Source organism: Cheilinus undulatus, linkage group 3 (assembly GCF_018320785.1).
Source record: "Cheilinus undulatus linkage group 3, ASM1832078v1, whole genome shotgun sequence".
In the NCBI taxonomy this organism is placed as follows: Eukaryota; Metazoa; Chordata; class Actinopteri; order Labriformes; family Labridae; genus Cheilinus; species Cheilinus undulatus.
The window spans coordinates 43,606,750-43,633,306 of NC_054867.1; the positions used below are offsets into that span (position 1 = coordinate 43,606,750).

General features: G+C 38.1%; 1 protein-coding gene across 1 annotated transcript; it reads right to left on the bottom strand.

Annotated features, from left to right (window-relative positions):
• Positions 1 to 1,158: 1,158 nt before the first annotated feature.
• tspan2a (tetraspanin 2a) lies at positions 1,159 to 25,858 on the bottom strand. Its single transcript, XM_041783380.1, has 8 exons — positions 25,681 to 25,858; positions 18,825 to 18,927; positions 4,738 to 4,835; positions 2,976 to 3,050; positions 2,780 to 2,872; positions 2,484 to 2,558; positions 2,206 to 2,289; positions 1,159 to 2,127 (listed from the first exon to the last, which is right to left on the bottom strand). The coding sequence occupies exons 1-8, from the start codon at positions 25,747 to 25,749 to the stop codon at positions 2,062 to 2,064; spliced, it is 663 nt and encodes a 220-aa protein (XP_041639314.1). The 5' UTR covers positions 25,750 to 25,858; the 3' UTR covers positions 1,159 to 2,061.
• Between the last annotated feature and the right edge of the window lie 699 nt (positions 25,859 to 26,557).

Consider the following 26,557-nt stretch of genomic DNA (forward strand, 5'->3'; position numbering starts at 1 on the left):
AGACTCAATAAGATTGTCCTCTAGGGTTTTTCCTATATTTTGCCACATTCATTTTACCCTCTATCTTTACAAGCCTTCCTGGCTGCTGAGAAGCATCCCCACAGCATGATGCTGCCCCTGTGCTTCACAGATAATGTGTTTGTGGTGATGTGCAGTGTCTGCCAACAATAGCATCTTTTCTGATGGCCAAAAAGCTCCATTTTGGTCTCATTAGACCAAAGAACTTTTTTTCCACTTGACCATGGAGTCTCTTTTGGAGAACTCTAGTTGAGATCTAATGAGTTTTCTTCAACAGTGGCTTTCTCTCTGCCTCTCTCCCATAAAGCTTTGACTGGTGAAGAACTTGGGCAACATTTGTTGTATGCAGTCTCTCCCATCTCAGCTGCTGAAGGTTGTAACTCCTTCAGAGTAGTCATAGGTGTCTTGGTGGCCTCTCTCACCAGCCTCCTTCTTGCACTGTCACTCAGTTTGTGAGGATGGCCTGATCTAGGCAGATTTACACGTGCCATATTCCTTCCCTTTCTTGATGATGGATTTAACTGAACTCTGGGGGATGTGTTTGTAGCCAGGGATAATGATTAACCAGTGACACTACCTTCCAAAGACAGGTGTCTTTATACTACAGTCACATGAGACACATTTACTGCACTCATGTGATCCCTATTTCATTAATTGTAAGACTACTAGCACCAACTGGCTGGACCTCTGTTGAATTTGGTCAATTTTAGCTCATATTAAAAGCTCTTTTAAATGATTTTATCCCTTTTTAAATCATACTTTGCAGCATTTTTATCATTAAATGCACTATCAGCCATACTGCAACTGGATTTTGAGTTTATTGCATGCTTTAAATAAAAGAATTTATATAATTCTAGTTTTAAATGTCAGTCACGTTTGTCTTTGCTTGCGTAGGTAAACTTCAACCTTTGCTTAAAATGGGCTCTCTAAATAGACCTGCTTGCCTGGCCCTGAATGACAGCCATGTCGAGCTGACGAGAGTGCATGTAGCGCTTATGTGTTCAGAAACTCTGATGACCACAAAATTTGCATTTACCTTTCACTTCAACCTCCGAGAACTTACAGGAAGCACACTTTTGCCTCCAAAACTTCAACATGGCACAAAAAAACAAGCAAACATTTAAATAAAAGCACCCAATATTTGTTTTTATTAAGGTTAACAGTATGACATAAACTATATTATTCTATAATTCACATCTTATTGGCACACAACAAAATGTACATCCAAAAAAATTCACACAAAAAGGCAAACTAGCTCACTGTTACGGTTCACACATGCTCTCCAGAAGTGCTCAAGACATCATCGTGTTACTTTTGACCTTTTAGGTGAATATGAAGATTCAAAGAGCGGCAGTTTATCATCAGACTTTTTCTAACCCTTTGGGTTACATGTACACTTCCTGTTTTGTGCTTTAAAGTAGAAATACTCAAGAGTGGTGTCTGGGAGCAAGCACAGTTCTTATGTACATATCGAAATCACCAGGAAAATGGAGGTGGAGGCTTATCTGTGTAAATAAATATACAGTAGGCACATCATGGAAATTCACTCTGCAAAGGTTGACTAGTCCTCCAAACATTTAAGCACACAAGTCGGCATAAGGCCTATAAATGACATAAAAAAGGGAACGATAAATAATGTTAAGAGCAGGTGCATAACATAGGTGTCCATATTTACAGCAATACTCCTCAATCACAACATTCCTGTGTCTAAGAAGGCTTCATGTACGTGTTGTGTTGGAGTCACAGGAAGATGTTAAAACGGAGGAATGTAACAGACATGTGACAATAGCTGAGGGAGTTATGGAAAAGAACAGAAGGTTAACTTTTCAGCGCTGGTAGAGTGGAGGAAAACGTGACGATCCAGCGTATCGTGTTGAATTTGGCCCGTGGACGGATGAATTATTTTATGATATCATAGGAAACTCCCCACCAGCTCACTCTAGAAATGAAAGTGAAATGTAACTTTGGTTTCCCTTCTCTTGTAGACAGGTTGATTTTGAAGGGACACATGAGGTTATCTGAGGGTGGGGGTCAACATATCAACTATATAACCTCCCTGTTGTTCCTGATGGCACAACACAGAACCATACTGAAGACCATCCCGATGATCTGAAACAAGACAATAACAATATAATGAGAAATACCAGTGATAAGTGGTTAACAGCTCAATTTTATGTAAATTCTTACCATTACGCCTGCAATTCCAATCCCAATGTACCCGATGATGTGCAGTTTTTCATTGAAGAAGTTTGTTATAGCAATGAGGCAGTTCTAAAAAGCAGTAAAGCATAAATATGATTAATTATAGGCAGTTTACAAGATCCTGCTGTGAACTATTAACCATGAAAATGCATGAATTATTCAGCACTGATGCAACGCTGAAATCCAGCATATTTTAAATCCTAAAGTAGCACCACACTGCCACCACGTGGTTGAAAAGTGTTAAAGCAGGAGAGAGGGTTTACCGGGGTTTCCTCTGTGGCAGTATCAGAGCAAAGAGCTGCAGATGTTTCTGTCACAGATCCTCCGCAGCAGTTCAGCTGTAAACGGACAACAAAGGAAATAAATTAATCATGAAGAGGTTTTATTTGTGTACAGCTTGAGAGAGAGGAAATATGAGGAGAGAGAGAGAGTGGTTCTGGATCAGAAGTTGGAGCTACAACCACTGCATTGAGGACCGTAGGCCCTGTACAGCCTCTAAACCATCAACCCATAGAGTTTAATATAAATATCTGATTGCCTTGAAATCAAATACACTTACAGTTTTGTGGTAAAGGAGAGCTATGGCTGTGCTGTTGGCGTTGGAGAGGTCAGCAATGGAGCTGCTGTAAAACTTCTGGACTTCCTCAACAATCTGACAGGGAGAAAAAAATTCAACATTATCAGTCACAGGATTTTTCTGGTAGGCTAAAAATCAAAGTCTAATAAAAAACAAAAGATTCACTGAAGAGTTGTACCTGTTCCTTATTTATGAAGCCAAACACACCAGCTGCGATCTCAGCTCCAAAGATGATCAGGAGGCAGGCGAAGAACTGAAGACAAAATACTTCTGTTATTGACTCCATTTGAGGGTTAATTTTACACAGTTTCATGGTGGTAAGATTTAACTCCATACAGATGAAGACAAATATTTCCCAAGTGCCATTAAACAGAGAAAAGAAAGCTTTTCCAAACATCCTAGTTTTATTCTGGATACTTAAATTATACACAGTAACAAAATTATTCCACAAAAACTGACCAGGGTATATATTAGCCCCCTGATTTTAATAGTCAGTTGAGCCTCCTTTTAGCAGGATAACAGCCTGCAGTCGTTTGTTGTAGTTTTCAACAAGTCTCCTGAGACCATTCTTCTTTGGCCAATCTCTCAAGCTCTCCCAGATTTGATGGTCTCTTGTCATGGACCTTGGTCTCAGTTCACACCACAGATTTTCAAGGGGATTCAATCAGGGCTTTGTGCAGGCTACTCAATAATGCTCACTTTGGGTTTTTGGAGGTAGTACTTTACCAGGAGAAACACATGTTCTGGGTTGTTGTACTGGGAGAGAAAGTGGTGAATCAGACCCAGCTTTGCTGCTGACTGCATGAGGTTTTCTTTCAAAATCTTCACATATCCACCTCTCTTCATGATCCCCAGTTCCAGATACACTGAAGCATCCCCACAAGGTAATACTCCCACCACTATGTTTCTGTTGTTGCCTCTCCCTCCTTTCTCCAAACATAAGCAACGTCTCTATGGCCAAGAAGCTCCAGTTTAGTTTCATCTGACCAAAGGTCATGCTTCCAGTACACAGAAACTTTCTCTAGATTGTCTGGCTTGAAGGTGTCTCTTCTGCAGAAGTGGGTTTTTTTCTCAGTCCAATCCTGTGCAGGGCTCTAGTGATAGTCTTCCTTGACTACAATTCCCAACTTGACCAAGTCATTCACTATTGCATTGGCAGATGTTCTGGGGTCTTCAGACACATCTCTCACTAGTTTTCTTTCCAGGGTCTTTGAGATTTTTCTCTTCCTACCTCTGCCAGGCTTGTTCTGGACTGGATGGCTCTCTTTGAATTTCTTGATGACATTTCTCACTCCAGTTCTTGACTCCTGGAAACGCTGTGATAACTTTGTAGATTCTAATACTAATTTTTTTTCTAATTCTAATTTATTCTGTTTCTGCCATGTTGCTTTGTCAGTGACAGCTCAAATCTTTACTGAAATTTTGATACTGTGCATGAATTGAAAGATAACTCTCAGTTTTCACTTGATTTTACAAACTTTGAGCATTACAAATTAAAGCCCATCATTGCACAACAGTAGTTTGAGCTGTAGATAAACAAAAAGGTCAGTTCTAAAGGGGGCTAATAATTACAACCCCAGTAGTTTTTTGTTTTTGTGAAGTAATTTTGTTTCTGTGTGCAGGGAAAAATAATGTAAGCATCCAAAAAAGTAGGATGTTTAGAAAAGCTGTGTTAAATATCTTTGCTTTATTTAACAGCACTTGGGAATACTTACAAAATCATAAGGGGCTAATAACATATCTGTATATTGGTTGGTTGTTTCTAGAGAAAGTGATAGGGTGTCTGCATGACTACAGGAAACAGCAGTTAACCAAGATGTTGAGTTTTGTGAACAATTTTCTGATAATTTCCTCATTTTTTGGAATAATGTACAATTCTGGAATTATTCCCTTCTAGGGCAATGTCCTTGAAAAACAATATTACACATTTAAGTACTCACTGATGCGAGGAGACACTGAGACTCTCGTACGGCCCCAAAACAACCGAAGAACCCGACGATCATCATTAGCCCTCCGGCCCCAAGGAGGATGTACACCGCTAAGGAGAGAAGAGGAGAAAAAAATAATCATTAACTTTATTTAAACTCTACAACACAGGAATTAAACTCTCCACCAGCGCTGTTTATGTTATTATCAAGGAGCCTTGCTGGGAGACAAGAGTAAGAGTGCAGTTCACAGCTTGGCCTGAGGGTGGCAGCATGTTTCCACTGCCTGCGTGTCTTCTCTCGTCCTATGATCTGAAAAAAGGCTCTTGTTGTGTTTGAACACAAGCAGTAAAGTGTAGGTGGAAACTCCTCGAGTGGCCTGAAACCTCTGAATCGCCTCCCACAACTCACTCTGATTATCAGTGTCCTCCATCAGGGCAGAAATTTGTGAACTTTGAAGCTTTGAGTAGAGATGAAAGACGTCCGAACACAAAGATAACCTCTGACAAAATACTGGTACTTTTTCTGGCTTGTCCTAAAATAGCTCTCCTTTGTTTCTTTGCCTCCTCTCTGGGTGTATGAAGAGTGATGAAAAACTAATGAGCTGAGGTGTCTGCGGAGATCTAAACATATACTCAAAGACAACATCCACCATCACCTTCCATCTGGAGGTTCATAAGAATCTGCTGCAGCACCAAGAGACAACAGAGCGCCTACTTTCCTCAGGCTGTCAGGCTCCTCAACTTCCTCCATACTTCAGGATATAAATAGTTGTTCTTATGTAACATAAACGGACCTCAGCCGGCATTTTATTGTGCACAACTGTTTAGTTGGATCCTTGTGTGGATATCAATGGTCAAAACGGAGAAAATGTTCATTTACAGAGAGATGAGCGCTCGCTAGTTTTGATATAGCAAACAGGACAGAAATCCCAATAGCCTCTTCCATTCATTGTTTTAAGTAGTTGTTTATAGCCTTATTTATCTCAGTTCAAGCAGCCTGTACTTTTAAAATACTTCTTTGACCATATTTTTGCTCAAATGCCTAAGTCCTGATGATAGTCGAGACGTGATTCATGTTTTAAGGTTGTCGATCTAAATGCCCAGGCCATTCTTGTGAAAGTGATTCTCATGAACACTTCGAGGGATTTTCTCCAAACTTTGCACAAATTTTCAATTTGACTTAAGAATGAACTGATTAGATTTTAGAGGTCAAAGGTCATTGATTTCTACACTTACGCCACCTCAGAAACCGCCCTTTTTCTTGACCCACCACTGTACTTTTACTGCTTTTCATCAAAGGTGCAAGCTTTTCAGTAATTAAAGGACAGTATTTTACAAGTCTGACTGAGTTTTTGGGTGTATATTTGATGCAGTAAAGCAGCATGAAAAAACCTCAATATTATCAGACAATGAGCAGCTTTAACCCTTAGAAGTCCACGGGCTATTTCTGCCTTATCGTCAATACGTTTCTTTGACAATATATAAATGTTTACCGTGCTCATGTTTGGTTTCTTTTTTTCAGAACAACCTCAACTCCATGAAATTAAAACTTTTTTTTTTTTTTACTTACTGTATTAGATATATGACCTCCAAAAACACAAAAAAAAAAATTAAAAATTTGATTTTTAAATCTGTTATTTAAAAAAAATATCTATATCAAAATATGAAGTTAAAATATTTTATGAACACATTTACAAGGAGAATTAAATTACATGGACTGCATTTAAAAGAAAAATGATTATCACAACCAAATACAATGAGCTTTTTTAAAATTATGACATAAAATGCTGAAATTATGAACATTTAACAGTGCCAGTCCCTTATAGTTTGGACCATTGTCCTCTTTTTGTAATTTTTTTTTAAATAAAATAAAATTAAAATGATCATATTTTCTGTTCTTACGTACAATTCAACATCAAACACAAACTGAAAAGAGCTTAAAAATCACACTTTCTACACAGAGTGACTGCAATGCAACACGTGGCTATGTTTTCATACAATCACATGACAAAAATAGCTTATCATGATGTCACTCCAGAGTGACTGTGCACTCCTGAAGTTTAAATTAATTTATAAAGACAAAATAAAAAAACAGAAAAAATCCAGAGACTGCTACGAGTCAAGGCAATGCAAAGACAGCACTAGAATAAAAGATAAGCAGAAACTGACTGAGGTTGCAGTTTTTTCCGCTGCAGGCAAGCTGCAAAGATACTGCAATCCCACTGATCTCTACATGTCTCTGAGGTACAGTAAGAAATCAAAATTCAGGCCAAGTACAGCCTTCTGCTTTGAAAGATGAGCATTTATTCTTTCATTTATCGCTCTTATTTCTTAACTGAACAAAACACACAAAAGAAAGCAACCAGTACGCAATAGTACATCAATTGATATCATGACAATAAATTAAAAAGACAGTCTCTTCTTTTCAATAGGAGCTATTCTTCATTTAATAACTAGCTGCCTTTTTGCTTTGAGTATTTTATTAATATATGACTAGGACTCAATTCATTGGTCCTACAGGGGAAAAATCAACTTCTGTAGGTAATAAATAGGTTTTACTGTCATCATCTGTCAAGCATATTTTTAATAGTTGAGCTAATCTTCACAATGTCTACTAAAAACATCAACTAAACTTGACTGAGGTTCTTGAAGACTTTTCACCTCTCCTCCAAAAAGCTCCTTAGGTTCCGCAATCAAGTCCATTTGATCTTGACAAAGATTTGGTTAACTGTGACCTGGATGAATGCAAACCTAAACAGACGTCTGACGTTTCATTTACAGGGTATATGCAGGGATCTTGAAGTTAATTTTAATAATTTTTTAAGACTTTTTCAAGACCTTCTCAATATTTTTTAATACCTCACCGCCACTTCAAGCTGTAACCATTTACATCAGTGATATAGCTCGCTCTGGCGCTCTCAGAGACAATTTACGAACGCACCCACAATAGCCTAGTTTTTTATGTACCTGTTCATCTTTGTTTTTTAATAAAAATGAATAAATTCACACACTTTTACAATGTTTTTGGGACTCAAACTCTTGGACAGCTAATTCAGAAAATACTTTCAAAATGTAAGACTTTATAAAGTCGTAAGAAGATTTTTTAAGACTTTTTAAGGGTCTTAATTTTCCCAAAATTGATTTATCACCTTTTAATACTTTTCAAGATCCCGCGGATACCCTGATTTATATAAGATTACAATAAACTGAGCTGGGGCTGCACGGCTGCACAGAGGTTAGTGCTGTTGCCTCACAGCAAGAAGATTCCTGAACTGGCGACCAGTCCAGGGTGTACCCCGCCTCTCGGCCAATGACAGCTGGGATAGGCTTCAGCCTCCTACCCCCAAGCAGTGTAGAAAATAGATGGAAATGGATAAATAGAACTGAAAAAGTGGTGTCAAACTCTTCTTTTCTGTGTAGCTTGAATGAAAATGAAGTTCTTCCCTCTTGTTGTATTTAGAAAAAAAAAACATTCAGAGTTATGGAGATTTTACAATTAATTAACAATGTAATTTTACATCCCATTTGACAATGACACTCTGTAATTGTTTCATCTCTAATTCTAGAACTTTTAAATTTAAAAAGGCACACAGGAATAAATCATCTGTAGGATACATAGCTAGTTGTTTTGTTAGGTATGTGACAAAAAATCAGCCATGGAAAATAAATGAAATTAATTCCTGTATGTGAGTATACATACTTAATACTTCTGACTCTGCCACTGCCTGGGCATTTTTTTTTCTTTAAAGAAAAGAAACCATTTAATAGATCAGAATTGGCCTCTTTGATTTTAATAAGACAGCTAGATTAAACAGGCAAATTGGACTTTTGTATGGCATTGCTCTTGAAAGTTTGCATGTCAGCCCCTAGTGGTTTATGAGGGTACTGCAAGTGAGCAAAAATTGGCCTGCTGAATACAGGGTGTCTTTATAGCGAAATGCGATACAACAAAAAACTACAAATATCAATAAAAATTTTAGGCTGCCGTTGGCCTCATGGTTATGTTGCTGCATGTATAAAGGCTAAAGTATTTCAAGCAGGCAGCCTGGATTTAAGCCTCAACTTTGGGTACTCCCTGCACTTTCCTACTCTACCCACTGTCTAATCTGATGAAAGCCTAAAAGATGCCCCAAATATAAAAAAATAATAATTTTAACAATTAGGGGTGACTCCAAATACTTGCATATTTAATGCTTTGTTTGAGTTAGCTGCCAATCTCACTGCTGAACACCTGCTGATGAAACAAGGATCAGTCCATTCCAGCTTTATGGGGGTGTTAAATTTCTGATTTACAAAGATTTGCCTGTTTTCTCCAAATAACCCATGACTAATAGCCTATCTTGGTGCAATTCAGTAAACAACTGGTACTTTATCTAGTACTCTTTTGCAGCATAACAGATAAACCACATCATTAATCTGACTAATTATAACTCACCAAACCTTTTTCGCCTCCCTGCAGTTGCTTTTAGAATTGGTTTGGAGAATTTATTTTTTTATTCAACCCAAAATGTTGCTTAAATTTTCATTCAGGCTTTTTCTTTCATAGGTCCGTCATTCTCTGGAAAAAAGTGAAGTTTTTCCAGTTTTAACTCATCATGCTTATGACATGATACCATAATTCTGAGCTGTGTCTGCCATTTCTGCATAAACTGATCCCTCAGCCTCTCAGACAGACTCTGTGTTCCTGCAGGGTGAAGCTGTAACACACTCGCCATCTGTCCAGTGAGAACAACAGCAAATCACATTTTCAGGGGCCTGCTTAATTGCTGCAGAATGAGACTACATCCCTCACCCTCCCAGCTCCCTACGAGCCTGGATGTCATCACCTCCCCCCTCTGCTCCCAGCCCTCACTACTACTGAGCCCCCTTACACTGTAACCGAACACCGCGGCCGTCCCACAGGTCCATGCTCAGGGTCTAATCAGTGACATAGACAGCAACCAGTGCAGCAATTTAATTAATCCACATGGGGAGGGAGAGCAAGCTGTTGTTTTTCCTGCTGCTGAACAAAAGCGAGGTAAAGATGAGCTGCTGGAAGCCAAGGATACGATGCTTCCGAGCGGAGCATCTGGGTTTGAAATGGAAAACATAACAGGCCAAAAAGCTATGAGTGTTTACACAAAGTGTCGACACAGAGCTTGAATTGTCTGGTGATGTTTTCCATCTCTTTATCATGGACTTTACTGTTTTACTAAAGCACCTCCTAGTAGTTGAAGAGGTGATATCATGCAGACATTTCCCTGCACTCTTCACTTCCACTTTGTTTATATTGGTAGCATAATATCAAAGTAACTAAGGTTCTACCTTTATCTATTCTTTCCTTTGCACGTAAAAGCTGTTTACATGGTAGCACAAGGAGCAACAAAGGCGACAGGATGGAAAGTGATTCATCCACAGGGAATGCTGCCACTGTTATGGCTTTTCTCTGTTCAGTCCCTGTGCTGTTAAACTTCTTCGTTCTGCTCAGGAGGCTCCTGATCATGTTTGTTTTGTTGCTAAGGCTCCACTGTTAGAACATCATCGATCTTCTGCAGGTTCGCTCCCATATTCAGATGAATTGATAATGTTGTGTTCAGTGACCTGGTACAGACTCCTGTTGCCTAACAACAGGAGCTGTAGTAGAGCCGGGCAACGCTATGCATTAAGTATTAAGATCTTTTCTCTGTACATAAACTTTTCACTGGGATTTAACTAAACACTCAACACTAGGGCTGGGTATTGCCACTGATTTCCTGAATTGATTCGATTTTGATTTACAAGGTCCCGATTTAATTCGATTTCCGATTCAGTTCAATTTAATTCAATTCAATATCGATTCATTAAGGGATATTTCAGCTACAGTACCTGTTTTGCTTGTCTATGCAAGGGGGTCTAAGAGAACTAATGGCAGAAATTATACTTTCAGTTGAATTATTAATAAGAACCCTTCTAACTAGACCCAATATTTAAAATATTAAAGTTCACACTAAAAACTGACCCCAAACTAGTTTCCTGAAAATACTTTTTATTGACCAACACATTTGATCAATCAACATAATAAAGTGCAACATAGACTTAACAGTCAGTAATAAAAGATCGATCTTTGAAAAAAAATGAATGGATATCGAAAATTCAAACAAAAATTAATCTGAATCGGAAAATCGATTTTTTGGACCCAGCCCTACTCAACTCACTGTACAATATATACCATGACACTGGGCTCAGGATTCAGTTTAATCAAAATTTTGAATTATTTCTAATATTTTAAAGACAAGATTGAAGTCAATTGTAGGGATGCACCATATTTGATTCTGCCAATATCCAGTATGCTGAAATTGCAAATTCAATATAGCCGATACCAATATTGATACTAATATATTAATGTAGTTCAGACCAAAAATGTAATCCTTAAAATAAAACTTTAAAGTTTAAGGTTGAACAAAGAAAAATTCTTAGCTGATGTAGGTCTGTAAGTCCTGCCTAACTCAACACACATATACAGTATGGCTGATACTTAAAGCCCATATAGCAGCGTATTTAAAGGTGATAAAGTTGGATTTTAACAGTCATTATAGGCATTTATTTAAATTTATGCCTAAATTTATAGAGGCCAATGTTGACAGCCAATATAGACCAATATTTGTTGCTGATATAGGCCGATATTAACAGTGGTTAGATGCATATATTTAGAGCTGGTATTGGCAATATTTACAGTGAATATAGGCCAAAATTAACAACTGACATTGGCAAGTATTTAAAGCAGATATAAACCAATACTTATAGCCAAAAAAGGCCAATATAAACAGTCTATATAGGCATATATTTAGAGCCGATATAGGCCTATATTTACAGCCAATATAGGCCAATATTTACAGCCAATATACACCAATATTTACAGCTAGTATCAGCCAATATTTACAACCAATAAAGGCCAATATTCACAGCCAATATACACCAATATTTACAGCCAATATAGGCCTATATTTACAGCCAACATAGGCCAATATTTACAGCCAATATACACCAATATTTACAGCCAATATACACCAATATTTACAGCTAGTATCAGCCAATATTTACAGCCAATATAGGCCAATATTTACAGCCAACATAGGCCAATATTTACAGCCAATATAGCCCAATATTTACAGCTAATATCAGCCAATATTTACAGCCAATATAGGCCAATATTTACAGCCACTATAGGTAAATGTTTACAGTCGATAAGGGCCAATATTTACAGCCAATATAGGGGACTAGTAACTGTGGATATAGGCAAATACATAAAACCGATGTACACAGATATTTACAGCCAATTTGGGCCAAGATTTACAGTTGATAAAGGCAGATATTTTAAGCAGCACAAATATTTAAAGCTGATATGGGATGTATTTACAGTCAATATAGGCAAACATTCAAAGTCACTAAACACAGATTTTCAAAACCAATATTAACATCCATTATAGACTTATAGACAAAACTTCTAAACCACAACATTTTCAAATCTACACTTACTTCTGCTATGACGACTCTTTTATATATATTATGTCGGCATTGTCTTTAAATGGCCTTTTAGGTACTGATACAGTGCTGAGAACAAATATTTAATGTTCCAGGTGAAGATGGATATCAGCCTGTCAGTTTTGTCAACCTTTAGAAATACTTGAAAATATAGATTTTAAATCACTGTTTATTTGTCTGTAAAATTTTGGTGTTATAACACTTTGAATGTGATGTTAACAGACCTGTGAGTGCACTATGCGCTGCTAAACAGTGAGGTTTAACAGGAACAGGAAGGTATTTCAGTAAATGTTCCAGTAAAAAGTTGGCTGAGCTCGATGATATTTGAATTTCAAATAAACTAAAGTGATGAAAGTTATCTCACCTTCAGTCATTTACATAGACAGCTGTGAGAACAGACAGTACGTTACCTCACTGACACTGAGATAACAGAGGACTGAATAAGAGTCTGTCTTTAATATTACTGCTCAATCTAAATGTGTTGATAGAGAGCCAAAACTACTGAAATGAGATACAAGCAATAATTTTTGGTAAGTATTTTAGTTATACGTTAATAAATGTACATTTAATTGTTTATACAGTGTAAAAATGTGATTGATTAATTCTGTCTAACAAAAACAGAGGCCCTAGGTTACCGATACAGGGTAATTTGTTGTTTTTAAAAGCCGAAATTGCAGGTAGCGCTCTCTTTCTTTCACGTGCAGCAGCTTTTGCTCAAAAATATGACTAAAGATGTGTAATTTCTGTAATTATCCAGTAATGATGATACCACTGATGAAATTAACAGAGACTGTTTCATTCACTTAAAACACATGAATGGTATATCAAAGATGTTGCAGAGATGTCTGTCTTAGGAGGTTCTTTATGCTAAAATAAAGAAGTAAATCGAACAAATGCATCATAACACTGAAATGATGAATGCCTATAATGTATATTTGTTTTGACTTTGATACTTTTGTCTTGTAAGTAAGATTTTTAGTCCTATGTGCCTTTCTTCCTCACATTTACATAAGCTACCTCTACTTATAAGCACTGCTTTTTTATAGAGATGCACTGCATGGCTTGGTATCAAAGCTGCTGCTATAGAGCCACCTGCCCCACCCAACCTGCTGCTATGATGTCCTGAGGGGGAGAAGAGGAGGGTGGGGCATGGGGAGGGGGCAGTCAGTTCCATGGAAGCTCAGCAGGGAGCTGATGAAGTGAAGTCACCATTTTAGGTCATGGTCTAAAAGGGACCAACAAGAATAGGCTTCATTCTCATCATCTGCTCCTACACGGGGCGGGCGAGAGAGAGAGAGAAAGAGAGAGAGAGAGAGAGAGAGAGGGCCTATTGTATAGAGTCCTGCTCCGAACTGAAGCCCGTTTGTCTTCTCTACTGTACACTTTAGTCACACGCTGTGTGTTAAATTTAGATCTCTGCAAAGCAACTCTTCATCTAAAATCAAACAGGAGAAGAAGAAGAAGAGTCTCATATTTCAATAGACACTAGTAATGACTGTTCATGTGAAAATGACCCATCAGTGGGACCTCAGAGAACATGTTGAATGTGTTGCATGATTCAAAAATCACAGTCAAATGTGACAAATATGTGAAAGTGACTAGGCAAAAAAAACACGTCACACAGCTTCAGTCCACAGTGGAGCTGCTGTGGGGGAATTTTTACCTAAAAATTTTCCTTACCCACCTTATACTACTTCATTTTTGTTAAATCAATAAATTTAAATGAGCTAAAACTTTTTAAATTATATTTTCTGTAATGCTCAGTACCTGTTGCTTCATTTGTAGTACTAATTACGTGGCAAAGTTAAATATATGTCTTTAACAACAGTGTTTTAAACATGCTGTTCACTGTTTAAGTGCGTATAGGATGTAATTCTTAAATTATTATTTTATCATTAATTCAAAACTTGACATTTACCAAACTGAAGAGCTGACAACTTGAGTCATGGATAGTTTTGTTACTATAATTCCCACGTTTTAAGAGGGATTAGTCGGTCAAATAAGAATTTTAGCAACCCCACAAACTAGAAATGCTATCTGAAGGTGGTGTCTAAACTCATTTAACAAAATGTGATTGTCTATTACTATACTGATACGAAGCTGATAAAGTTAGCTAAATATGCTTGTCTAGGTTATCTGAGGTAATGTCGTCACTTTGTTCTCTCTAGAAGAGGGCAGAGAAATAATAAAAGTATCCTGTTAGAAGTGAAACAGACAAACTTTACATATTTAAATGTCCAAATTGCTCTAATAACCATGTTTCACATCTTGTTTCTATGCAAAGTCCCATTTAGATAGAAAGGACCGGAAGTTGCGCCGATATTTCACGCAAAGAATCATGGGGACTAGAAATAAGGTGGATACCTTAAAGGGATGAAAGTTTAGATTTTTTTCTAATCTGTTGAATCTTTTACATCCCTGACATACATTTTCCAAATACAATATCATTTCAAGAGTATTTATTTCTGTATAAGCACAATGACAGCTTTAAATATTTATACTGTATATATAAGCATTTCACAGTCATCTCTCTCCTTCCTTATTACACTTAATGTTATTGTTTTTACTCTCAAAAATTATTCTTAATTTACAGAAATATGATGTATCTTTCAGTTGATTCTTTAATAATGAATTGCCCCCCACATCTTGAATTCTGAGATGTTTTCATCTGATAATATTTCCTTTTTTTCCCTTTCATTTTTCTTGCCAATTCATTATTTTATTACCATCCATCCATCATCTACGCCACTTATCCCATTAGGGATCATATGGGGCTGGAGCCTATCCCAGCTGTGATTGGTTGAGAGGTAGGGCCAACCCTGGACTGGTGGCCAGCCAATCACAGGGTTTACATACAGAGACAGACAACCAGGCATGCTCACACTCAAACCTACGGCCAATTGAGAGTCACAGGTTAACCTAACGAACATGTTTTTGGTGGTGGGAGGAAGCCAGAGTACACAGAGAGAACCCACACATGCATAGGGAGAACATGCAAACTCCAGACAGAAAAGCCCTGAACAGGAAGTTAAACAGGAACCTTCTTGCTGTGAGGCAACAGCGCTACCCCCTGCGCTGCCATGCAGCCCAATAATTTATGACGTTGTTGTCAATTGATTTTTTGAACTGAAATACACCTCCATAACACCAACCCATTAAAATGTGGCATGTGTTCCTGTTCCTGTTAGTACAAAAGTACCAAAAGTACAAAAGAGACTTAGAAAACAGATGCTGATCCATCCCTGGAGGCTCATTTGTATCGACTGATCCATTAGAAATTATCCTGTGATGGAGAATTAACATTGATTTTTGTGAACATGATAATTTCTCTGTACACCCATGAAGCAGAGTGTTTCCATTAACAGTGCCTTTAACGTCCCGTCCCACTTCCTCTCAGCACGTACGACCATTCATCATGTGATTCGCCACTTTGAAAAGGGCCTAATAGATAAGGATGAAAGCCATGTGTAAAACCAACTTTTCTGCAGAGAAGCTAGTAATGAAAGCTCACAATGCCTTTAGAGTAAAATGAAGCGTTAAGCGTTCATTACTGCTCAGTAACACCTGCGGCCTCTGAGAGCTGCTCCAGTTAAACTGCCGTTGAGGAATCCCCCGGGACGTTAACAGGGGTTTGTGAAACGATTATCACAGCGAGTGCCACATAAAACTGATGTCATCATCAGGCAGGAAAACGGAACTGCACCAAGTTCTCACTCTTGTTTTTACACCTAAATTAGATTTGTTTAAGACACAGAGATGTACGGTGGCCAACAGTGGCAAAGGACCTTCAATGACCTAAATATAAACATTAAAAAACATGCAGCATATTCCAAGATGATGCAAATTAAAATACAAGCCCTTGCTGAAGTGTTTTCTGACTTAGTGTGATTAAAAGTCTGTAAGTGCAGTTGTTTTTGCAGCATTTTAACTTCTTTGCAGCATGTTTCTGTTGTCACATTTGTTCTGGACTTTGCATGTGTTTTTGAATGTGCACCACTTCTAAATTTGCAGTGTCTTTCTTAATAATTTTGGCTGACTGCCTTTCTTGGTGGCCATCAGAGGTGCTGCTTGTCTGAAGCCAATGCAGGCAATTGCTTGGAGTCCCCAGCCAGTGGAGGGGTCCCAAAGAGCTGCCAAACTTTAAACCACAGCTACAGATGAGGTGATAATACAGTGTCACAATTAACTACAGTTCAAAAAGCCACATATATGTTTCTGTTCTCAGTCGAAAATACAAGGGTGATGCCTGCGGTGCTTTAGCAGTCTGGCAACCTGTTAGCAGTGTAGCTTATTAAGCTTAGCTAAGTTAGCTTTATTATGACAGAGAGATCAGGCAGCCAACATTTGAATTCACCAAAGAAATGAGTGATTGTTAGTGAGAGGGCATTACAGGATCAGCAACAGTTATCAAGAAGTCATCCAAGATGACACATTTTTTTGTTTTTTTTTCTGTTGGTGAGAGGTCTGGACTGCAGGCAGGCCTGTTTAGGACCCAGACTCTTCTACTGTGAAGCCCTGCTAAACTCACTGCTCTTGTAACCGCCACAGTTATCATGCATCACTAATTCTATGGTCTTAAATTAATAAGGTAATTACTGCACTTCCTCCTGCCACCCACTGACATGGAGGAATATTACTCTTACCAGCCACCACATTGCTGGCACAGGCGCCAAACAATTGCGTGCAGTGACTAAATAATATATTTTTTGAGCCTATTAAGTGAAATTGGATCATTTCCCATGTCACACCTGGCGATCTCTAATGATACAGTAGTGCACCGTGGCACAGTGGTTGAAAATCACTGCCTTGCCCTTGCTCACAGAGATTTCTCCAGATCCTGTGAATATTTGATCATATTATGTATTGTAGATGGTAGGGTATTCAAAGTAATCAAAATTTTAAGTTGAGAAACATTTTTCTGAAGTTCTTCCACAATTTTTTGACAGTTTTTAAAAGTTTGGTGAACCTCTGACCATCTTTGCTTCTGAGAGACTCTACATCTCTAAAATGCTCCTTTTATACCCAGACATGTTCCCAATTAGTTCCATAATGTTCCCTACTTTTTTTTAGATGTGTCGCTGCCATTAAATTCAGAATAAGCTTGTTCTTTCCATAGAATGATAAAACTTGGATTTTCATTATGATAAATTCATTTTGCAAGATTATATTAACTGTTAAAACTAGATGATGTTGGGCGCAGTTGGCCTATTGGTTTAAGACGTGCCCCACGTACGTGGACGACCCGGGTTCGAATCAGACCTGAGGCCCTTTACCGCAAGTCTCTCCCCTGCTCTTGTCCCTGTTTCCAACTCTATTCACTGTCCTCCCCTATCAAATAAAGGCATTAAAATGCCCAAAATAAATTAAAAAAGCTGATGTAAAAGATTGGCACAACAAATGACACTAAGATTTTAGTTTATTACCTACATGAGTTAATTTATAGTCAAGTTAATCATTAAAGAAAAATACTTGAAGCAAAAAACAGACTAGTTATTTTTAGCACAATGCCTTCAATTCAATGGCATCATAGGCTTTGTTAAAATTCATTTTAATCATTTTGCAGTGGATTATGTAATCATTTTGTTATTATTTAAAGGAAGCAATAAAAAAATTTAAATGCTTAGCTTTATAAACAATAATTATAATAAAAGAAAATCTCCCGCACTTGTAGGGAAGATTTATTGAGGTAAAACTCAGGAGGAATAACAGAGATTTGACAACAGAGAGACAAAGCCAACACGCAGCAAACTCGTGCCTGGTATGAAAATTGTTATGGCAGCAACAGCTGCAAGCAGAAAAACTGTCTGAAACAGCTGCATCGGAACGGAGAGGAGCGCTGATAGGCAGCGCTGCGGAACTGTGATGTCACACTACCAGCGCAAAACTAATTTCTGACTTTGTGAGGAAATAAATAAAAAATACAGCATTTTAACTTTTAATCTGATTAAATCATAATTTAGTTACTCTGTTTCAGAGCATGTGGCTAATCTATCCATTACTGCCATTGTTGCACAATTCATATTTTTCAATTTGGGATTTATTTTTGGGCTTTTATATTTTATTTGACAGGACAGTGGACAATGTCTGAAAGAAGGTAATGGCATATGGGAAAGGAGCTGTCTGTTTGGAGGACTATAGCCTTCATAAATGAGGTGCAACTTAAACCACTACACCAACTGGCACCCCAGCCAGAGTTGATCTTTAAATTGAGCTGCTTATTCAGGGTTATTTGAATTACTTAAATCAAATTGGGCGCTGGTTAAGCTCAGCTGGTAGAGCAGACGCCCATATGCAGACGCGTTAGTCCTCGACGCACTGGTCTATGGATAGATTCCTGTTCTCTGTGCTGTCTGGTGCATGTCTCCCCCACTCTTTCTTCCCATACTTCTGGTCTATCTTTAGCTGTCTCATTCAACTAAAGGCAAAAAGCCCTCAAAAATAATCTTTAAAAAATGACCGCATCAAAGACAGTCATGTGATATAGCTGGAAAAATATGTAAATAAGAAACACTAACAAAGCCTCTAGTTTCATTATCCTGCACCACAGAGGTCTGTCAATGTAAGCTGATGTCTGATTGGAGGCTGTAGAAACTGACATACCGATGAAGAAGGTGTCTGGTGCTCCATCACCATTCAAGAGCTCCACTGTCTCTGGATCAAAGCGGAGCCAAAGTCCCACGGCCAGAACCAGCAGGCCTGACAGCTGAGAGGGAGAGAAACCGCATCATTGGTATTTATTTCATACTTTAACACCATTAACCTTCAAACACAGGTCCAGTTTTTAAATCATACGTAAATTTTATGAAGACTAGCTCTTTGTATTTTGGAAGTTAAAACACAAATCACCAGAAACATTTACACTGGGGCTCATCATGTTGATTAAGATTCTGCAGTTGACGTTCGTCTTTGTGTCTCTAGATGCTGTCTGTTTTCTCTTCTGTTTCTTCTCACCAAACTCCTGCCAAAATGTTAATGCTGACCCTCTCCGGCCTCTTTTAGACTGTCAAACTGAGTGCTGGATCCCTGAACAGCAGCCAAAAAACACTTACGTCTTTAGTAAGTTTGAGGCTAAAAAAAAAACAAAAAAAAACCTGTTGACGTGTAAAAGTTTGTCTGAGTACAGAGAGGACATCAGTGCTCCCAGGGCGAGCTTTACCAGAAATGAACGGATCGATGGAAATGATCGATTGAAGGCAGAAGTCACCCTGAGAAAGGGAATCCTTCTGACCTTCTGCAAAAACCTAACAGCTGATTTTAGGTTTAAATTGACAAAGATATTTTTACTCTAAAGGCAGATCAAGTTTTTAATGCTAAATATGTACCAATGTATTATAAAAGTCTCTGCATGACAAAAAAACATTCAGTTTTACACAATAAAAATGTAAGGGTGATGAAACTAAGCTACAACCAACATTTCTCCATTGGTTTTGCTCACAAAAATGATATCTGTTTGCCAATAAAATAATATACAGGTCCAAAGGCTGCCTAAACTTCCACATTTTTCACTCTACATGTATTCAAATATTAGACTTTGGAGTAAAAACATGACAAAAACTTGAGGTAAAATTTTGAGGTACCACAGGGTCACCTATTAAAGAAATTAGCATGGCAGCTGGAGGGATGAAAATTCACTTCCTAAATAGTTGAACCTCTAAACCACTTGGGCATTCCCCTGTGAGCTCTTCACTCTGACATCTCTCCATTAGTCGAAGTCGAAGTCGAAGAGAGCATTGTTGTCAATCAGGCCATGTAAAATAAATTACACAGAGGATCAAAATTTCGTTTCCCCAACTCCAAATGTGCAAATATCTCTAAAACATTTAACATGTAACATAACAGAGCACACAGACATCAACAAAAAGGCAGTAGACACAACAGACAGTGGGTCCTACATTATGCAGGATGGAATAATTTACATTAACACAAAAATTTGAGGTATGTATGTATTAGTGCATGTCCATAGGATCCTGTTTCCAATGTGTTGGTACTGTGAATAACAGTGTAAACTTTAGTGATTAAATGAAAGTCAGATTATTTTTTAACCTTTATTTGACATTGCTAATGACATTGTTTTTGTAACCACCATGAAACACTCAGAAAATAACCCCTAATTTCTCTGTATCTCTGCTTTGTTTGTAACTACCATCTCTCTCTCTCTCTACTTAAGCTCAGTGTTGATTGACCACTGCTGCTCTCTCTCTCTCTCTCTCTTTAACTTTGGATTGAAAATAAGACTGAATCTGTGTTTTTTCTTTGTTAACTCTGTTTCTTTTCTATACTATTATGCATAAAAAATAATGGATACTGTATCAATTTTAGCATACTCTTATCAAAAAAGAATGAAATGGAGATGACTTGGTTTTGTTAATATCACGGACAGAAGCCACTCATTACTGTCATTGGACGTGACGGTTTCAAATAAAAGGTCTTCAGAGCAAAGAGTATTTTTACTAGAGCAAAGTGAAAGAGAGTGGGAACCACATTTCCCATTGGCCCTTACATACCCATCGTCCTTTGCGTTCCTCTCACTTCCTTGATCTAACAGGAAATGGTGGATACTACCATGGACTGAAGAAAGAACTGGACAAATCCGTGTGATGTCAGCAGACTCAAATTGCTTTTGAATTTTATTTTATTTTAGTCTTGCAAGCATAAAGTTAAGTTTAAGTTATTTTTTGCTTTTTGGGTAAAGCACTTTTTTTTTTTTTTAGTTACAGTTAACTAGAATGATTTTTTACATTTACTCATTAGTTTAGTTTTAGTTAACTATAATAACCTTGATGTAGACACCACCAGGCTGTGGTGGCTGTGGTGTGGGAATAAGGCTAACATGAGGAAACACTTGGTAAATCACTACCCTGAAAAGATTTGTGAGGATGCAAGGAGCAGAATCCATCCAGGCCAAAAGACTCTTAAAGAAGCTTAGATTTTAAAGTTTAGATTTTAAGCCTTAGGCACACCTTGGGCACTTTTTTGCACATACTAAGTATTAAAAGTGCAGTTGTTGTTTCATAAATGGCAACGCCAGCTGTGAGTCTTTTTTTCTTCTCATTCTCTCTGCACATAAGTCCGGTGTTTGCATGATAAATATGATCCAGGTAATGTGTATACTCAGGGGGTAGCTTAAGATTTTGGGCCCCCAGAAAGAATATTACACAGGGCCCCCCTTAACTGGCTAGCCAACCAACAAATGTTGTGTCATTTTTACAAATAACTATGTATTTTGTTGTATTTGTAATATTTCTACTATGGTTATATCAAATTTACTTGCATTATTTTGCAGTGCTGGACTGCTTCATTTGGACATTTTTAAGGGGGGGGGCTTGTTGTATTTTACTCTATATGATACAAGTTTCAGTCTGTTGACCGATTCATTTAGACGTTTTTGATTTGATAATAAAACTAATTACTAGGAAAAAATAAATTAAAAACACACTTTTCATTGCAGGCTTCTCAAAGGCCCCTCCCTAATGGGGGTCTGGGTAATCAGTACCCTTTTTCCCCCCTGTGCTACACCCATGGCCATAGTCATTTTAGTCACCACAGTAAGTGAGGGATGATTAGAGAACATCTGCATTTTCTTCTTTTCTTCTCCATATGGACGATCTAAGGATCATATCTAAACATTAGCATCTCAGCATCAGTCATCCATCTCCCATGGTGCATTTCAGCCACAGGCAGTGCCAGCCTCACCGACTCGGGTGACGTAACTCTCACTGTTATTGGTCGCTCGTTTGGCTCTAAACTCCAAAATGACAGCGTTGGGTCATTACAGCCCTGTTGGCTGTGACCACAACGGCTCTGCTTTCACACCCTAAAACTGTGAACAAAGAGGCCGCTGTCGCTCTGCGACACAAGAGATCGTCTTACAGAGCACAGAGAGCCGATGCAGCCATGAAAGTACATGTACACTGTATCATTTAGCTGTAAAACATGGGGGTCAATTCAGGATCATTACAGCAGTCTTTGACCACATTTAAAGCTGGAACGCCTCAATAGTAATCTGGAATAATTCACTTTATTATCACAGAACTGTTTAAGAAGCTTTTCAAGGACCATTTTCAAACATGACATTGTTCTAACCATTCACATGTAAATGAAGCTGCCTTTACTGTTTAAGATGATAATACACATCATTTACACACCATACATTTACACTAGCAAGGACCACACCATCATCAGGACGCAATGTGACAGTTATTACCTACGCCAAGAAGGTAATGTGATCAGGTGGGTTTGTTTGTTTGTTTGTTTGTTAGCAACATAACTCAAAAAGTCATGGACTGATTTTCATGAAATTTTCAGGAAATGTCAGAAATGGCATAAGGAAGAACTGATTATTTTTTGGGAGTGATCCGGACCACTGTCTGGATCCAGGAATGTTTTTAACGGATTCTTCACTATTGGGAGATAGGGCTGATGGCGGAGGTCTGCGCTCTCTGAGTGCTTTTCTAGTTTCTTAATGATACTGGATTGATAATTCTGAATACAGTCATGTTTAACATGTTGCAGACATTGATTTAAGGAAAATTAGGGTTCCCAAACAAGACACCCCCACCCCCTTTGGCCTCGCTGGATAGGAGGAAATAAAGAAATAGAGGAAAAGGGGTGGGAGGGAAGGCGGCAGAATGCGAGAATTAAACGGGAGGAGAAGGTCAGATTTGTGTGGTCCTGCTCTCAATCTCTGTTATACAGTAGCTCACAGCATGAAGCAGGAGGGCAATTTTTAACAACCTTTCTCCCTTGTTGAGAAATTCATCCATGAAACCAAAGTGAGTGTAAATACGCCTTATGGAGTACCATTTTTAATGAACAGAGTCCTCAACTCAGAGCAAGAGGTTGCGCACAGAGGTTGGCCTACTGATCGGCAGGCCTTGTCTCTACTTGACTTGGAAATGCCCAGAGGCTGCAACTTTGCAAGGAGGATGGAGTTCCACGTTTATGGGCATAAAATCAACATTATTCACAACCGATGGCTGAGAATTATCATGAGCCGTTACAAGGAAGCAGCATGAAACACAAATGAGATACAGCAACAGATCGGCACCTCAGCACGGCGGGAGAAGTGCTTTTCCACCACAACCTATCCGCCTTGGGCGCGCCCAGAGCTGATGACATGGCATTTTAAGTCGACATCGTTAAATAGCTGCACTCCAGTAACTATTGTTTTGTTCCACTAGAAGAAGAAAAAATGCTGTTTGGTTTCTTCTTTAAAGTTTCTACTCCTTCTTTAATTGGTAATCCTTCAGGTATTACAAAAGTTTGGTGCAGCGGTTGGTGCTTAAACATGTCTGTGAGGCGTTCCCAAGGCATCGTTGGATGCAGGGCCGGCACACTTTGGCCCTGCTCCAGAGCAGGACCATTCTGGGCATGGCGTAGCCTGGCAAAGCCAAACTGTTGATGGAAAAGTAAATCAGCAAGGCTTGGTTTGGCTCTGTGCGGCCAGAAGTCATAGTGAAAAAGCTCTATATCAGTTCCTGCTTCATTATGCAACATTAGTCTGTAACCTGACATCCAACGCTGCAACCGCAACCATAAACGAGTCACATCAAGCACACTAGCTCTGTCATAAAAAGAAATATTGAGTTACAACTAAGGCTCAACATTTTTTCCTCAAATATTGCATTTGCGATTTGATATGATTTGATTTGATATAATATTCCTTAACTTTCTTTTATTCCTAAACAAGGGCTGAACACTTCTTTAAAAATATTACATTCTGATGATTTGACTTAGATTGCCAAATGGATGTGAATTGTTGAATTGAAGGGTATTTGTCATTCTCATATCTAATAAGAAAAAAAGTACAAAAATTAAGAAGGTAGGATTTTTTGTTGGCTACTCTGAAAAATGGCACTTGAATGACTGGATGATATGTCATGCATAACATTTCTACTGCAAAAAAAAAAAGTTTCAAACTAGTATTTTGGCACAAATTTCAGGTCAAAGAAATATTGCACCTTCAGTGATTTGAAAATTTCATCTGGCCATATTGCGCTTTAATCTAATTTTTGATGAACTTCCCAGCCCTCATTACAACTATAAAGATCAAGAAATTCTGTCTTTGAAAACTATTGGAAATATTTGAGGTTATGTAGGCTATAACCTTGAAATATTTAAAAATATTTAAATTACAAAGGAGTAGTCATTTTCGAATTGATGAAGACATTTCAGTGCAAAATTCTATATATTGTAGCTTTAATTCAATCCACCCTTTTTTGTCAATCGCAATTTAATTATTTTCCTAAATCATTCAGCCGTACATCTGATGTTAAACAGAATGAGCAAAAGTCAAAGTTTTAGCATTGCAAAATCTATAGTTCAAAAACAAACAAATGAGTTTGATTCTTATGTGGTTCTCAATCTAGTTTCTAGGACCCCAAAATGGGCCGAAAAATGCATCTGCAGGGTCACTGGATGTTTAAATAAACAGGAAAGAAGAAAAAAAGTAATATTTCAGCCAACATAACCTGTCAGATATTCAATAATGTTGCTGTATTTTCAACTACTTTGTGCATCCAAAAGGTTGATTGAACAGGCTGCCTCTGTGGCAAACAGACCATGATTCCTCAGCATGCATTTTCCAATTCTAACAAAGTTTAATGATAATTTACTTCAAGAAGTGGTGAATCCACAGCAGCAGGAGCCACGGGTGACTATCTGAGCAGATCTGATGCTGCAGAACAGAACAACATAATCATGGTGTACCATAAACAGATTAATCCTATCTTTAAAAAGCTCACACTGTGAGACCTGCAGCAGGAAACTCACATCACAATGACAAACCATGGCACAGGATCTGAACTGTGTGTGTGTTGGAAAAGTAGCAACACACTGCAGCTCTGCCCGCTGACTACACACATTATAGAGACACTGTAAATCACTTTAGTGTTAATGTGCGGGTGGTTTACAGGCTCTGGTTTGATTTATAAATGAATTATTAACATGATTTCATAGATGGAGGACTCTTATAGGCTGTAATGAGCTATTAAGGACTTCTTAATGGATTTAAATGAAAATATTGTTGATTTATAGAAGCTGCTGTTCTGCATCAGCTAATGGGAATGCTGCTGATTAAATCTTATAGAAACAGTAGATGAGGATAGGTTGGAGGCTGTAGAGGCACAGCTGAGAGTTTGCAGGAGCAGGTGGAGTGAGAAAATGTGCAGGTTTAACTCCCCAGCCCCCCAGTGCACACGGAAAGGTGCTTATTAAAACCATATCTAATAATATCATCAGACGGGAGTGTTAGCCTGCAGTGTGCTGGACATGTAAACAGCACAACAAGGCGGGCTCCTGCAGGATCCCTACATGCAAAGACGATTAATAAGCATTCTAAATACTAAATAAATGAACATGCATCGACTAAAGCGAGAAATAAGCAAAATAAAGACAGCCAGGTTGAAAAAAACATGCAAAACAGGAGATAGCAGAGATGCTTTTGTAGTGGACTCACCCAGAAGATGAAGTTGAACACGAAAAGCAGATATTTCACGCATTTCATCCCACCCTGCACTTTGCTCATGATGCCTCCTGATTCGTCACGAATCCCGATAAGAAAACTCTAAATTTTGAGTAAAATACAAGGTTCTATTCGCGCCTTCCAGCTGGATAACAACCATGCAATGATGCTGTCCTGCACCGCTACATCCAAACATGCGCACTAGCTGCACAGAGGCTGCACGCGGACATGCCCCGCCCAGCCGGCGTATGGAGTGTGTGTGTGTGTGTGTATGTTCAGTGAGAGTGGGTAAGGCTGGGCAATAAATCGAGTTTTTAATATGGACAATGGATATTTTCCTTAGAGAAAAAACGATGAGGCAATAGCTTTTCTATCAGTATAGTTTATGATGCTGATTTAAAGAAACAAAAAGATTGGCTGTGTCCCAAATCACATGCTTTAAATCTATTCACACTTAATCTGAAGTCACATCGAGAATGTAATGTAAGGTGAGGCAACATTCCCATTTTATATACTTTTGCCATAGTCCTCTGTGATCAAAATATCATGTTTGTGCTGTAAAAGAAAAAAATATAAAATGTATTAAGTAGGGATGCACCGAAATGAAAATTCTTGGCCGAGACTGAAAACCCGAAAATGATAAAACCAAGGCCGAAAGCTGAAACACCAAAACACCGAAATAAATTAATATGCCAATTATTAATACCATTGCATTTATGGCTATGACTGTGTACTAACCTCACTGAAATCAATTGCAATTGCATAAATTAATATAAATGCTTCAAAGACTAAATCAATTAAAAAAATATGTAAATATTTACTAAGCACTGACATTCCAACAATGCATAATATAAAATAAAATAAAATACAA